We start from the raw sequence: 12,309 nt of genomic DNA, 5'->3' as shown, positions 1-12,309 counted from the left end.
ATTAAAGTAAGTAACATTAAAAATCTGCCAAAGTGAAATCCTTCAGAAAAATCCTATGAGTCAAGTATTACAATATTCATTTAGATAACGAAAATGAGGCTCAGGGAGGCTAAGTAAGTTTCTCAAAGATATCTTTCTCCAAACTGGCAGACTAGGGATTCAATCCCAGGACTGCATGAATTTTTTATGTCATGGTGCCCTCCTAGGGTCCAGGTCACAAATCCTCATTCAACAAATATACACAAAGCCATGTATGTTTCAGGCACTGTCCCTATGCATACACATTTCCTATCTTTCTTTCACAAAAACAGGACATGATAACTAAAAATAGTAGTTGATATTTATTGAGTATTTACTCTATACCAGGTACCGCGTCAAGCACTTTACACATATTAATCAGTGCTGACTGTATACCTACCCCTCCTTGGACACAGCATGGACATAACAGAGAACTGCAAAACTCCATTTCAAATAGGATATATGGATAGTATGCTTTATTATTACTTAAAGTTTATTGTTCTCATAATTACAGGCTACAGTTTGGAAGTTTGAAACATAAGAGAAAAGTCTATAGAGAGCCCAAATAAATTTGAACAAGTATGTGGAAGATGGTTAAAACTTTGTAAGTAGTGCCACTTAGCTCTCAGGAATACTTATCTGTCCTTTTAAAGCACAGGCTCTGCAGCCAGAGTCAACGACATAAAATGTAATCACAAATGACTCTAAGACATTCATTTCCTACGAGTGAGCATGGAGCAAGATATATATATATATATATATATATATATATATATATATATATATGTATATATATATATATATACACACACACACATACATATGTATATAATATATATACATACTTTAATATTATATTGGCCCACTGAGTATACATATTTTAACAAAAGATAAGAATCTATGTAATCCAGTTAAACAAACATAAGGTTAGGGTACATTTATTACATCAAAAGTTGGTATTTATAAGTTACAGATATTTAATATTTTCCAGAGTGGCTTTTTAATTAAAAAAAATATTTTAAAAGCATTTCAAACATCTGTTCATTTTCCCAGTGCAAAAGAAGGTTATTCAAGTCAACTTACCTTTTTCCTGAAGTTTAAGGGGAAGGAAAAAAACCCCCAAAACCACTACCTAACAACTCCCAACACTACCCTCTCAATCAACTTTTGTAGTATATCCTTAGGTCACTGGATTAGTTTATCAAAATTAAAGACTTACGATTATGAGTCAGCCCTTGCTTCATATGTATAACTTCTATGCTGAAATGTTTCAATTTATAAAAGTATAAAAAAGCAGTGCAAGAATGTGGTTTAAGTTTGTTTTAAATTGTGTGTGGAGAGGAAAAAAAAGCACCATTTCAAGATAAAATGAATTGGATATTTTGGAATTTATTCATAGGCTAGGCAATAAGTTACTCTGATTAACACAGATCAATACCACCTTGACTTGGTGACCACAGAGATTTTTAGTTTGTAGGTGCATTTTTCATCTTGGTATTCAATACATTATCTAAGTCAATTACTGATGTTAAAAGAAAACTAAGGTTATTCTACAATTTACAGCCTACACCACAGTCTATTTCAAATTCAGCTTGTCTGCTAGGTCAGTTTTACAGGAGACAGGCTTTTAACACATGAAGAGCTTTGACAATTTGGTAGGTCTCTTCTCTCCCAATTAAAAAAAAAAAGATTTTTTTTGCTAGCCTGCCAACTTTATAGGTTAAAAAACAAACAAACAAACAAACAAACAAACAAACAAACAAACAAACCCAGGAAGAGAATTAACTATTTTAAACCACAAAGATGGACAAAAAACAATAATATGATTTAATACATGTCACTTGTCATTTGTATTCAGTGGAAGTTTTTACAGTTCAAGTAAGTGAGCCTTCATTAAAGGAAACAAAAATATATGTATACAAAAATTTAAAGTACCTTCCAGTTCTAGCTTGCTAAAGATTCTTCTGCAAAGTACAAAAATAAACCTACCATGAACTAAGGAGGACAGTGCCATACCAATGGCAGAATGGCTGCCATGTTAAGATTTTTGCTTACCTTATACTGATGAGGATACTTTAAGTGATATGGTTTTCTCCACTATCTAGTACTTAAAATTATGGAGAGGTAATCTGTTCATCTAAAATTCTTTAAGTCCAGAGAAATTTTTTTAAAAGTATATTTCACACATGAGGCTTTAACATTTTTATTTAGGACAAGATTGAATCTGAAGCTGTAATGGTTCAATCTAAAGCATTCCTTTTTCAATAGTGGAGTCAATTTATGCAAAATATTTTTCCTTGTCTATAAAAAACAAAGTGAACGGTATTAATTATAAGGAAATACAAACATATACTTTAAACTAGCCAATTTTCACTATCATAAAAGAAATAGGATGTTCTTTCCCTTCCCCTCCCTCAACCATTCAAATCAGAGAAGAGTACTGCAAACTTTAAGAACCCCACTGGCTATCATCAGAGTAACTACAGAACAAGGGTAGCACAGGGATGAAACTATTTCTGTATATTCCAGAAGGCAGAAGCTTGGGTACTCTAGCTTTACAAGTAAAAGCACAGGCAGGCAAAAGCTCACAGTAAATGCACACCAGAATAGGGGTGTAGGTGAAGTTTTCTGACTGGGTTACTGCTTTTATAGGTGGAAAGAAAAAAAAAAAGACAAATCTGAAATGGAGTAAGAAACAAAAACAAAAAACCAAAACAAACTTTTGTCACATTTACAGGAATCGCAAACCTTTTGTATTCCCATGCTCATAGGTAGTTTTCATACACACTGTAAAGAGCTTCAGTATTCAGGAAGAAGAATACTGTATGGTTGACAAAGGACAGGAGAATTCTTCATGCTTCTGATATCTCAGATTTGCTGAGTGCAATAGCCAGTTCTAAGTCTTCCTGCTCTTGCTGATTCAATCGGGCAAGCCTCTGCTCTTCCTCTCTCTCACTTTCCCTCTTGGCCCATTCGATCATATCTTCTTCAGAGGGATACTGCCATTTAAAAGATGGATAAACAAGTTAATGAGTAAAACAAACAAAAAGAAGGAAAACAGTTGTTACAAAGGACATTAAATACTTGTTTCACCTGCAAGGACTCTGGGAATAGTCTTATTTGCTACCTGTTAATTTTTTTTTCCCTGAAAACACACTTAGTTTTACCAGTTATTAAATGTGGTTTAATTTTAAAAATTATTACAGTCTACTGATAGAAAGTCTATAAAACTAAATATTAAAACACTTTTAAAAAGTAGAAATGCTTAAGGTGAATTAGGACATTTACAAACAGGCAGGCTAGCCTTTTAATGTAATGCAAAACACTAACTACTTCAACCTCAGGGAGCATCCTCACATGATCAATCATTTCAACTTAATCCCACTGATGATTTCCTACCTTACCCTCGCTCTCATGTACAGAAAAACTATGTAGCAAGAATATGCTGATTTTGCTATACATAAAAAAAGAATACTGGGTATACTAAACAAGAAGTGGACCAAATTATTTTTTTAATGCATTGTAAAGATTTTTGCAGGCACTGAGAACTTTTTGACTCAGTCTAAATAAAACTATACACTTAAAATTAATAAACCTTAAACCTTAACATCAGTCAGGGAAATATTTTTATCTACCCAAAACAGCAACACTGACAGATACAAAATAAAAAAGTTTTCCTTGGTTTGAAGTCTTGTCATACAAAGGAATACCATAACATGATGAAATTAAAGAAATTGTCAGGCTTTTTGAAGATGGTAGCTTTTTCCCTAGTGAGTTAGAGGGAGTTTGAAACTTAACAATACTTAACAAATCTTTCATAATGAAAAAAGGCAGGCATTTTTATTATGAGTTGCATTATATTATACTATATTGAAATTCTGAAGTATAAAATAAGCATAATGCCTCTACTATTGTTCAAGACTTATTCCAATAAGATTCTGACTTGCTGAAATCATATTTAAGATATTAAATACCACAGCCAGAAGGTATTTTATAATAAGCAGATTACAATTTCCTAAAGAGAGCAATTTCTGGATTCTCTGCTTGAAACAACTCAAATTCTATGTAACAAAGTTAAGTCAGTATAATTCTGACACTCCATTTTCTAGTATTCAAAATATTGATTCTTATTCTGCTCCTTCACATTCAGAAGAAGCCACTGGACTTCTTCTATGACTATGGAGTACATAGTCAAAAGCTGGAAAAAAAAGAAAGAAAGAATGAAAGGTGGCTTAGTCTAATTTTGTCTGCATGCAGATTCCTGGCTACCTCCTTTCCAACTAGAAAGAGCTACAAGGATACATTGCCTGGTTGAATGACCCAATGCTATACTGAGGGAGACATGAGACAGACTGTGGCCAGGGTTACCCAGATCTTCTATTTCCAAATACATCTCAAGGGGCTAAGGTGGTAAGTAGAGGAAAATTCCTTTATTATAGAAGAGGCACTATGAAAGTCATTGTCTAAAAAAAATCTAGGGAAATGAAGCTTCTGTTACCTACACGAAGAGTCTTATTTAAAAAAAGCTTTGTTTTTATGTAAATAATGATGGAATATATATCACTGCTTTGTCCCTCCAGAGTGACACCTCCATAGTTGGTTACTCCATTTCTGTGATCTTATAGCCCTTATCTATGGGTTATCACAGCATCTTTCCATTGTTTTTAATGGTCTGCCTATTTCAGTCAGCTCTGGGAGAATGCAGAGTAAATATGGAATATATGGAATTTCTAATGGTGAATTAGAGCCCTCCAAGTAATTAAAGATTGTTTAGCTTGACAATTGTATTTATTTCATAAAACCAACATGTACATTTTAAAAATACTATCTTATAAAAAACAGAGTTTCGCCTTCTATTCAAAGAATCCTTGGCCTTATCCTCTCATATAGTAGTTGCTGACAGGTCTCCAGAAATCATGAAAACTTTATACACAAACACACATACACAGTTACAAATACATAAGCTCATTATTGCCATTATTCATCCAGCGGGCAGACAGCAAATGACTCTCTAATGGCCCATCATCCATTACAATTTGCAAAATAATAACTGTCAAGATTTCATTTATATGTTTACTAAGACTAATAAGAGAAGGGTTTGCAAAACAACTGGTATATATCACCAGAACTAAGACTACTAAAATCATTTGTGCAATGGAACAATGTTAGAACCATCAAAACAGAATCAAACAGAAATTTTGGTTGGGAGAGGAATATAGATCATTTTTTGTATGTTGGTAAATTTAGTTGAAATGATGCAAATTTGGCAGACTCCAAAGTAATCTTTGAAAACCTTTTAAACTGTAAATGGAAATATTTTCCCCCAACCAGCCCATTCACAGTACTTACAGCACTGAAGTTAGCAAAATTGCTTGGGTCAGCCTCTTTATTGGTAGTGGTAGCAGTGGTAGTAGTAGAAGTGAATGAATCACAAAACATATCAGGATCTTTTTCTTTAGGGCTATCATTGTCTGGGAAAGGCTGAAATGGATCATTCAGTTTAAAAGGATCAGAAGAATCCAATTTGTTGATGGGTCTTTTCCCTGGATCAAAATCATTACAATTAACTCAACATGCAAAAATGGCAAACAAACACAGAAGAACATGAACATAGAGAGCATTAAAGAACTGGGGGTGGGGGAAGGGAGGTGAGTGCCTAAAGCACATTTTTTAGTATGGTCTTTAATGACCACACCAAAGGTCAGTCCTCAACTCTTTAACACACAACCTCTCAAATACATTCCAGCTCTATGTTGCTAAATGAAGAAACAGCAAAGGGGAAAGGAATGGGCCAGGAATCATTTCTGCCCAGAGAGTAAACCCTGTCTTCCCCAAAGTAGCATGTTCCCAAGAAGAGAGAGGAAAGGATGAAACAGGAAGAGATGACAAAAAATAAAGACAGAAATGGTCTTTGCCGTTATAACCTCAGCCTGATAGAGCAGGAGTAAGGGCAAATGACCTCTGAAAAATGACTATAACCCAGCAATTGCACTACTAGGTATTTATCCAAAGGATACAGGTGTGCTGTTTTGAAGGGATTCATGGACCCCAATGTTTATAGCAGCACTATCAACAATAGCCAAACTATGGAAAGAGCCCAAATGTCCATCAATGGATGAATGGATAAAGATGCGGTATATATATAATGGAGTACAACTTGGCAATCAAAAAGAATGAAATCTTGCCATTTGCAACTACATGGATGGAATTGGAGGGTATTATGCTAAGCAAAATTAGTCAGAGGAAGACAAATATCATATGACTTCATTCATATGAGGAATTTAAGAGACAAAACAGGTGATCATAAGGGAAGGGGAACAAAAATAATATAAAAACAGGGAGGGGGACAAAGCATAAGAGACTCATAAATACGGAGAACAAACAGAGGGTTACTGGAGGGGGTGTGGGAGGGGGGAAGAGGGGCATTAAGGAATCTACTCCTGAAATCATTGTTGCACTATACACTAACTATTTTGGATGTAAATTAAAAAAATAAAAGTAAAAGTAAAAATGAAATAAAATAAAATAGAAGACTATATTCTTCTGATTTTTCTCTCGATCAATCTATCTATCTAATACCTGGGAACATGATTAAAACTTACCTTGGAGTACCCCACCTCCTTTTTGCCACCTACGATATTTCAAATTGAAGAATGAAGAGAATGTTTTGAAGCCCAGGGCCTAAACTTTTGTGGTTGCTGATAAACTAATTTTTGATCAAACCACAGTGTTCTGCTGTCGCTCAACTCATCACCATTTTCAAACAAGTTCTCTAATTTTAAAGTCTTAACTTAGTACTTCTTGAAGGAAAATGACACATACAGGTGTTAAATATTTTCAAATACATATTTTTCCTAAAATTTGTTAAGCTGCTAATAGCAATCATAACAGAGTCTTTTCATCACTGTAGCAGCTTACAAAAGATGTTCATATCCATCCTTCTAACAATCCTGTGAAGGTAAGCAAAATTGGAGTTTTTGCCACCATCTAACAGCTCAGACAGCTGAGGCTCAGACATATGAAATTACACACTCAAGGGGCACCTAGGTGGCTCAGTCGGTTAAGCGTCCAACTTTGGTTCAGGTCATGATCTCGCGGTTTGTGAGTTCCAGCCCCGCGTTGGGCTCTGTGCTGACAGCTCAGAGCCTGGAACCTGCTTCAGATTCTGTGTCTCCCTCTCTCTGCCCCTCCCCCACTCACACTCTGTCTCTCTCTCTCTCCTTCAAAAATAAATAAACATTTAAAAAAATTTTTTTAAAAGAAATTACACACTCAAGATCACAGAGCTAGTCTGAGGACACTCAGATTTAGCACCCAGATCTTTAAGCTCCCAGTCTCTTTAAGCTCTCTCCAACAAACCATCCTTTTTTCCTTGACACTTCTATAGTGATGTATACTCATTTTGCTGAAAATCCTTAGATTATATATTATTTTACTTAGGATTTAAAAAAATAACTTCTCTATTGGCATCATACAGGTATAAAACTTAAATAAGGGGCGACTGGGTGGCTCAGTTGGTTGAGCATCCGACTTTGGCTCAGGTCATGATCTCACAGTTTGTGAGTTCCAGCCCCACGTCAGGCTCTGCGCTGACCGCTCAGAGCCTGGAGCCTGCTTCGAATTCTGTGTGTCTCTCTCTCTGCTCCTCCCCTGCTCATACTCTGTCTCTCTAAAATAAATAAATGTTAAAAATTTAAAAAACCCAAAAAACAAAAAAACTTAAGCTAATTGACTCATTTTTTTTTCTTAATTTTAAGTCCATTATAGTTAACATAAAGTATCATATTAGTTTCAGGTGTACAGTGTAGTGATTCAACAATTCTAATATATTACTCAGTGCTCATCACTGTAACTCTTAATCTCCTGCACCTATTTCACACATCCCCCACCCACCTGCCCTCTGGTAATGATCTGTTTATTCTCTACAGTTAAGAGTCTCTTTCTTGGTTTGTCTCTTTTTTTTTTCTTTATTCATCTGTTTTGTTTCTTAAATTCCACATATGAGTGAAATCATATGGTATTTGTCTTTCTCTGATTTACTTCACTTAGCATTATACTCTCTAGATCCATCCATGTTGTTGCAAATGGCAAGATTTCATTCTTTTTTATGGCTGAGTAATATCCCACTATATATATATATACTGCATCTTCTTTATCCAATCATCAGTTGATGGACATCTGGGCTCTTCCATATCCTGGCTATTGTAAATGATGCTGCTATAAAGTAGGGATGGATAAATCTTTTCAAATTAGTGTTTTCATATTCTTTGGGTAAATACCCAGTAGTGGAAATACTGGATCACATGGTATTTCTATATTTAATTTTTTGAGTAACGTCCATGCTATTTTTGACAATGGCCACACCAGCTTGCATTCCCACCAACAGTACACAAAGGTTCCTTTTTCTCCACAACCTCATCAAGACTTGTTTCTCCACAACCTCATCAACACTTGTTTCTAGTGTTTTTGATTTTAGTAATTCTGACAAGTGTGAGGTGACATCATGTAGTTTTGACTTGCACTTCCCTGACAAAGAGTGATGCTGAGCATCTTGTCATATGTCTGTTGGCCATGTGAATGTCTTCTTTGGAGAAATGTCTGTCCATGTCTTCTGCCCATTTTTCAATGGGATTATTTGTTGACTTATTTGTTTTTTAATATACTCTTGACAATCTTACCTTCTAGAAATATATAATATAGGCTCTTTTTCCTTAAAAGATAGAAATCATTTAATTTGTTTACCTGATTTTTCAACAGATAATTGAGTATTAACAATTGTACATGCAATTTTTTAAGTCAAAAAAGAAAAAAATAATCTGCCCAAGAAATACCACAGGGAGGTTATTATGAAAGGCAAGCATAAAAATCTGTAACTACTGTGGCTAAAAATTTGCCAAGGAGTGATACGTGATTAAAATAACCACGTACCAGATAGGTCTTCTCACATAACAGCCTAGCAGCACTATGTCTACTCAGGGATTGCCTTTTTAGCCACTTCTTGTGAACTATCTTCGTTAAAAACAAAACAAAACTAAAAACTAAAAACATTAAGAATTTATTCCTGGACCAAAAAAATTACTTTCAGAAAACAAAGGAATCTCTTATTAAGTGAGGTAAGATAATACTTTGCTTCAAGAAAAATACATTCTTTTAAATTGCTATGTTGCTGAATTCTGGATACCAAAAGGCAATATATTGTCACATCAAAGGATTTACGGAAACTTTTGCATTGGGCAGGAAAAGAAGGGGCCTTCAACTTAATCTTCTCTTACAGAAATTAATTTAATTAAAGTACCAAAGTGAAAAAACTGTTGGGTAAATGGTAATCAATGAGTTTCCAAAAAGCAAGCCATTTCACTGATAACTGTCCTTTCCATTTACTGCCACTCTAAAATGATTTAAAAAGAAATGAGCTCTTGCCAGAAAAGTGGTTCATGTTACCCATGCTAGCCTCTTAGGCACATGTCTGTAATTCTGTACGGAGGTCAGAACAGTTTCTGTCATGTTTTTTGACTTGTTTTGTTTAAAGCCCTTTATCTAAGTCTATGAGGCCCACACCAATATTTTTCAGAAGGAGAAAAAGCATCTCAGTTGACTTAAGAAAGATACCAACTCTCATACCAGGTGGTGGTGGGCAGGGTCTTGTTGGAGTTCCAGTCTTTGGTGGCAGTGCTGGGGGTACATCTTCACTTTTGACTGATGTTTCCTCAAGCACATTTTTTTTAATGACCGCATTATTGACAGAGCTTGATGTGGCTGAACCAAAAGGATCTTCATTGTTGACCTTTGTTTGAAAAGAAATGTTATACATGGTTATATAAATTATACCAACCAAATTATATACGGTCATGTAACATTTAGAAGAATGATCTTCATTATTATGCAGCTTTATTTATTTCAATTCGGAGAGCACTGACATGTTAACCTTTGCATTCAGGGCCAAAAGGGAAAAACTTTTAAAAAACTGTTTTATATGAGTAGTGATTATAACATCACTACTTATTAAAAGCAACATATCATACCAAAACAAGCCAACTCTGGATTAAAAGTCTTTCAAGCTTGGGGAACCTGGGTAGCTCAGTCGGTTAAGCGCTGGACTTCAGCTCAGGTCATGATCTCTTGGCTCATGAGTTCAAGACCCCACATTAGGCTCTGTGCTGATGGCTTGGAGCCTGGAGCCTGCTTCGGATCCTGTGTCTCCCTCTCTCTCTGCCCCTCCCCTGCTCACACTCTGTCTCTCTCTCTCTCTCTCTTAAAAATAAACATTAAAAGAATTTTTTTAAGTTTTTCAAGCTTCAGGAAATACAATACCACCTGAGGTCCATTTTAAAGGGACTATATGTTTTTCCTCAAGTGAATATTTGATCCAAATGATAAAGAAAAAAAATACTGATTCCACACTTCCCAATGTAATTAAATATAGGAAAGATTTAATACTAATGCCAAAGAAAATAGCATCTTGAAAAACATTAAAAACAACTTGAAAGTTAATTTTTAAAAGCAAACTGATCCCATGGAATGACAAGTCTTAACGTGCCTTTCTAATACTGGGAGTAATGAAAGATTCACTTTTCTATAATGAATCAAACATGATGGGTTTAGATCATATTTAGGCCAGTATTTTTCTACAGTACTACTTAAAATGTGGGCTGTACGTAATTCTGTGTTGTGGGGACCCACTGTGCTGTAGAATGTTTAACAGCACCCCTAGTCTCTATCCACTAGATATGACTAGTCCCCCTCCCCAGTTGTGACAACCAGTAATGTCTCTAGACAATGCCAAATAACTGAGGGTTGGGGGGGGTGGGGGAATAACATCCAGCTGAGAACCGATGATCTAGACAATTTTACATATACTCTAATTTTACTCTTTTGGTCTGAATCAATCCTAGAGCTACACTGGAAAATAGGTAGTGGACATACAGAGCTGGACTATGTGTATTAAATGTCTTAATACTAACCCTAACAGCCTCAGAACATAAAATGAAGTAACCAATGCAGAGAGGATAGAATGATGCCCAGATTTTACAGCTATTGACCCAGATAGTCAACAGGGGGGAAATGTAGTTCAACTGGAAGAAATATGTTTAATTTTCTTTAATGCTTACTTATTTTTGAGAGAGACAGAGAGAGAGAGAGAGAGACAGAGCGTGAGCAGGGGAGGGTCAGAAAGAGAGAGGGAGACACAGAATCCAAAGCAGCCTCCAGGCTCTGAGCTGTCAGCACAGAGCCCAACACGGGGCTTGAACTCATGAACTGTGATATCATGACCTGAACCGAAGTCGGACGCTTAACTGACTGAGCCACCCAGGTGCCTCTTCAACTGGAAGAAATATGTTTAAAAAGGCAGAAGACTTGGGGTGCCTGGGTGGCTCAGTAGGTTAAACAGCCCTAATTTGGGCTCTGCATTGGCAATGTGGAGGCTGCTTGGGATCCTCTCTCTCTCTCTCTCTGCCCCACCAGCCTCACTCTCTCTCAAAAATAAATTACTTTTAAAAAAAAGACAGAAAACTCTTAAAATGAAGCTGTTGAGCTAAACTGTCAGTAGAAAATTATAATTACCTGTACCATCACCACCATCTTTCTGTATTGAAATATGTCTACTTTAATTATATCTTATCATTTTTTTTTTTTTCAAAAAATTTTTCATGTTTATTTTTAACAGTCAGAGAGACAGAGCATGAGTGGGGTAGGGGCAGAGAGAGACAGAGATACAGAATCTGAAGCAGGCTTCAGGCTCTGAGCTGTCAGCACAGAGCCTGATGCAGGGCTCGAACCCATGAATCATGACATCATGACCTGAGCCAAAGTCAGATGCTCAACCAACTGAGCCACCCAGGCGCCCCATCTTATCTATCATTTCTATCTGAAAACAACATTTACAGTAACTTGCTGAAATCAAGTTGCAATGTCTGTGAGGGCTACATAACTGAAAGGAAGGATTGTTCCACTGGTAGAAACACAGTATATTTTACTTTCCCACTTAATCATTGCAGATTACCTTTGATAATGTGCTGAAGTCAGCAAATCCATCTTCAAATGATTCATTTCCAAAAACAGAAGCAAAGGGATCTGTGGCTAAAATGAATAAAGAAAATCAATCCAATAGGACAGAAATACATCAGAATTTCATGCCCTCTTTTGGTTGGTACAAACATTCAGACAGATGAAAAATACCTAATCCTAAATATCAGTTCCTGAATTTGTGACTTAAGTTCACAAAGATAGTGAACAAATTGATACCTCCCCTGACACACATACATTATTACATTCTTTTGTATAAATCAAGCC

At 35.7% G+C, this 12,309-nt stretch overlaps 1 protein-coding gene across 3 annotated transcripts in view; it reads right to left on the bottom strand.

Annotated features, from left to right (window-relative positions):
- Positions 1-1,387: 1,387 nt before the first annotated feature.
- Positions 1,388-12,309, bottom strand: part of EPS15 (epidermal growth factor receptor pathway substrate 15) — a 158,408-nt gene continuing 147,486 nt past the window's right edge. For 2 of the 3 annotated variants that reach the window (XM_058696039.1, XM_058696040.1), the window contains exons 22-25: positions 12,020-12,096; positions 9,640-9,802; positions 5,368-5,561; positions 1,388-3,017 (exon numbers count right to left, since the gene is read on the bottom strand). In XM_058696039.1, the coding sequence (XP_058552022.1) occupies positions 2,871-3,017; positions 5,368-5,561; positions 9,640-9,802; positions 12,020-12,096 (581 nt within the window). In that variant the 3' untranslated portion in view covers positions 1,388-2,870. The remainder of the gene's footprint in view (positions 3,018-5,367; positions 5,562-9,639; positions 9,803-12,019; positions 12,097-12,309) is intronic. The other variant, XM_058696043.1, reaches the window with a different exon arrangement.

Source organism: Neofelis nebulosa, chromosome 2 (genome assembly GCF_028018385.1).
Source record: "Neofelis nebulosa isolate mNeoNeb1 chromosome 2, mNeoNeb1.pri, whole genome shotgun sequence".
In the NCBI taxonomy this organism is placed as follows: Eukaryota; Metazoa; Chordata; class Mammalia; order Carnivora; family Felidae; genus Neofelis; species Neofelis nebulosa.
Note: the sequence above shows the minus strand (reverse complement) of the source record. Positions and strands in the feature narration are given on the sequence as shown.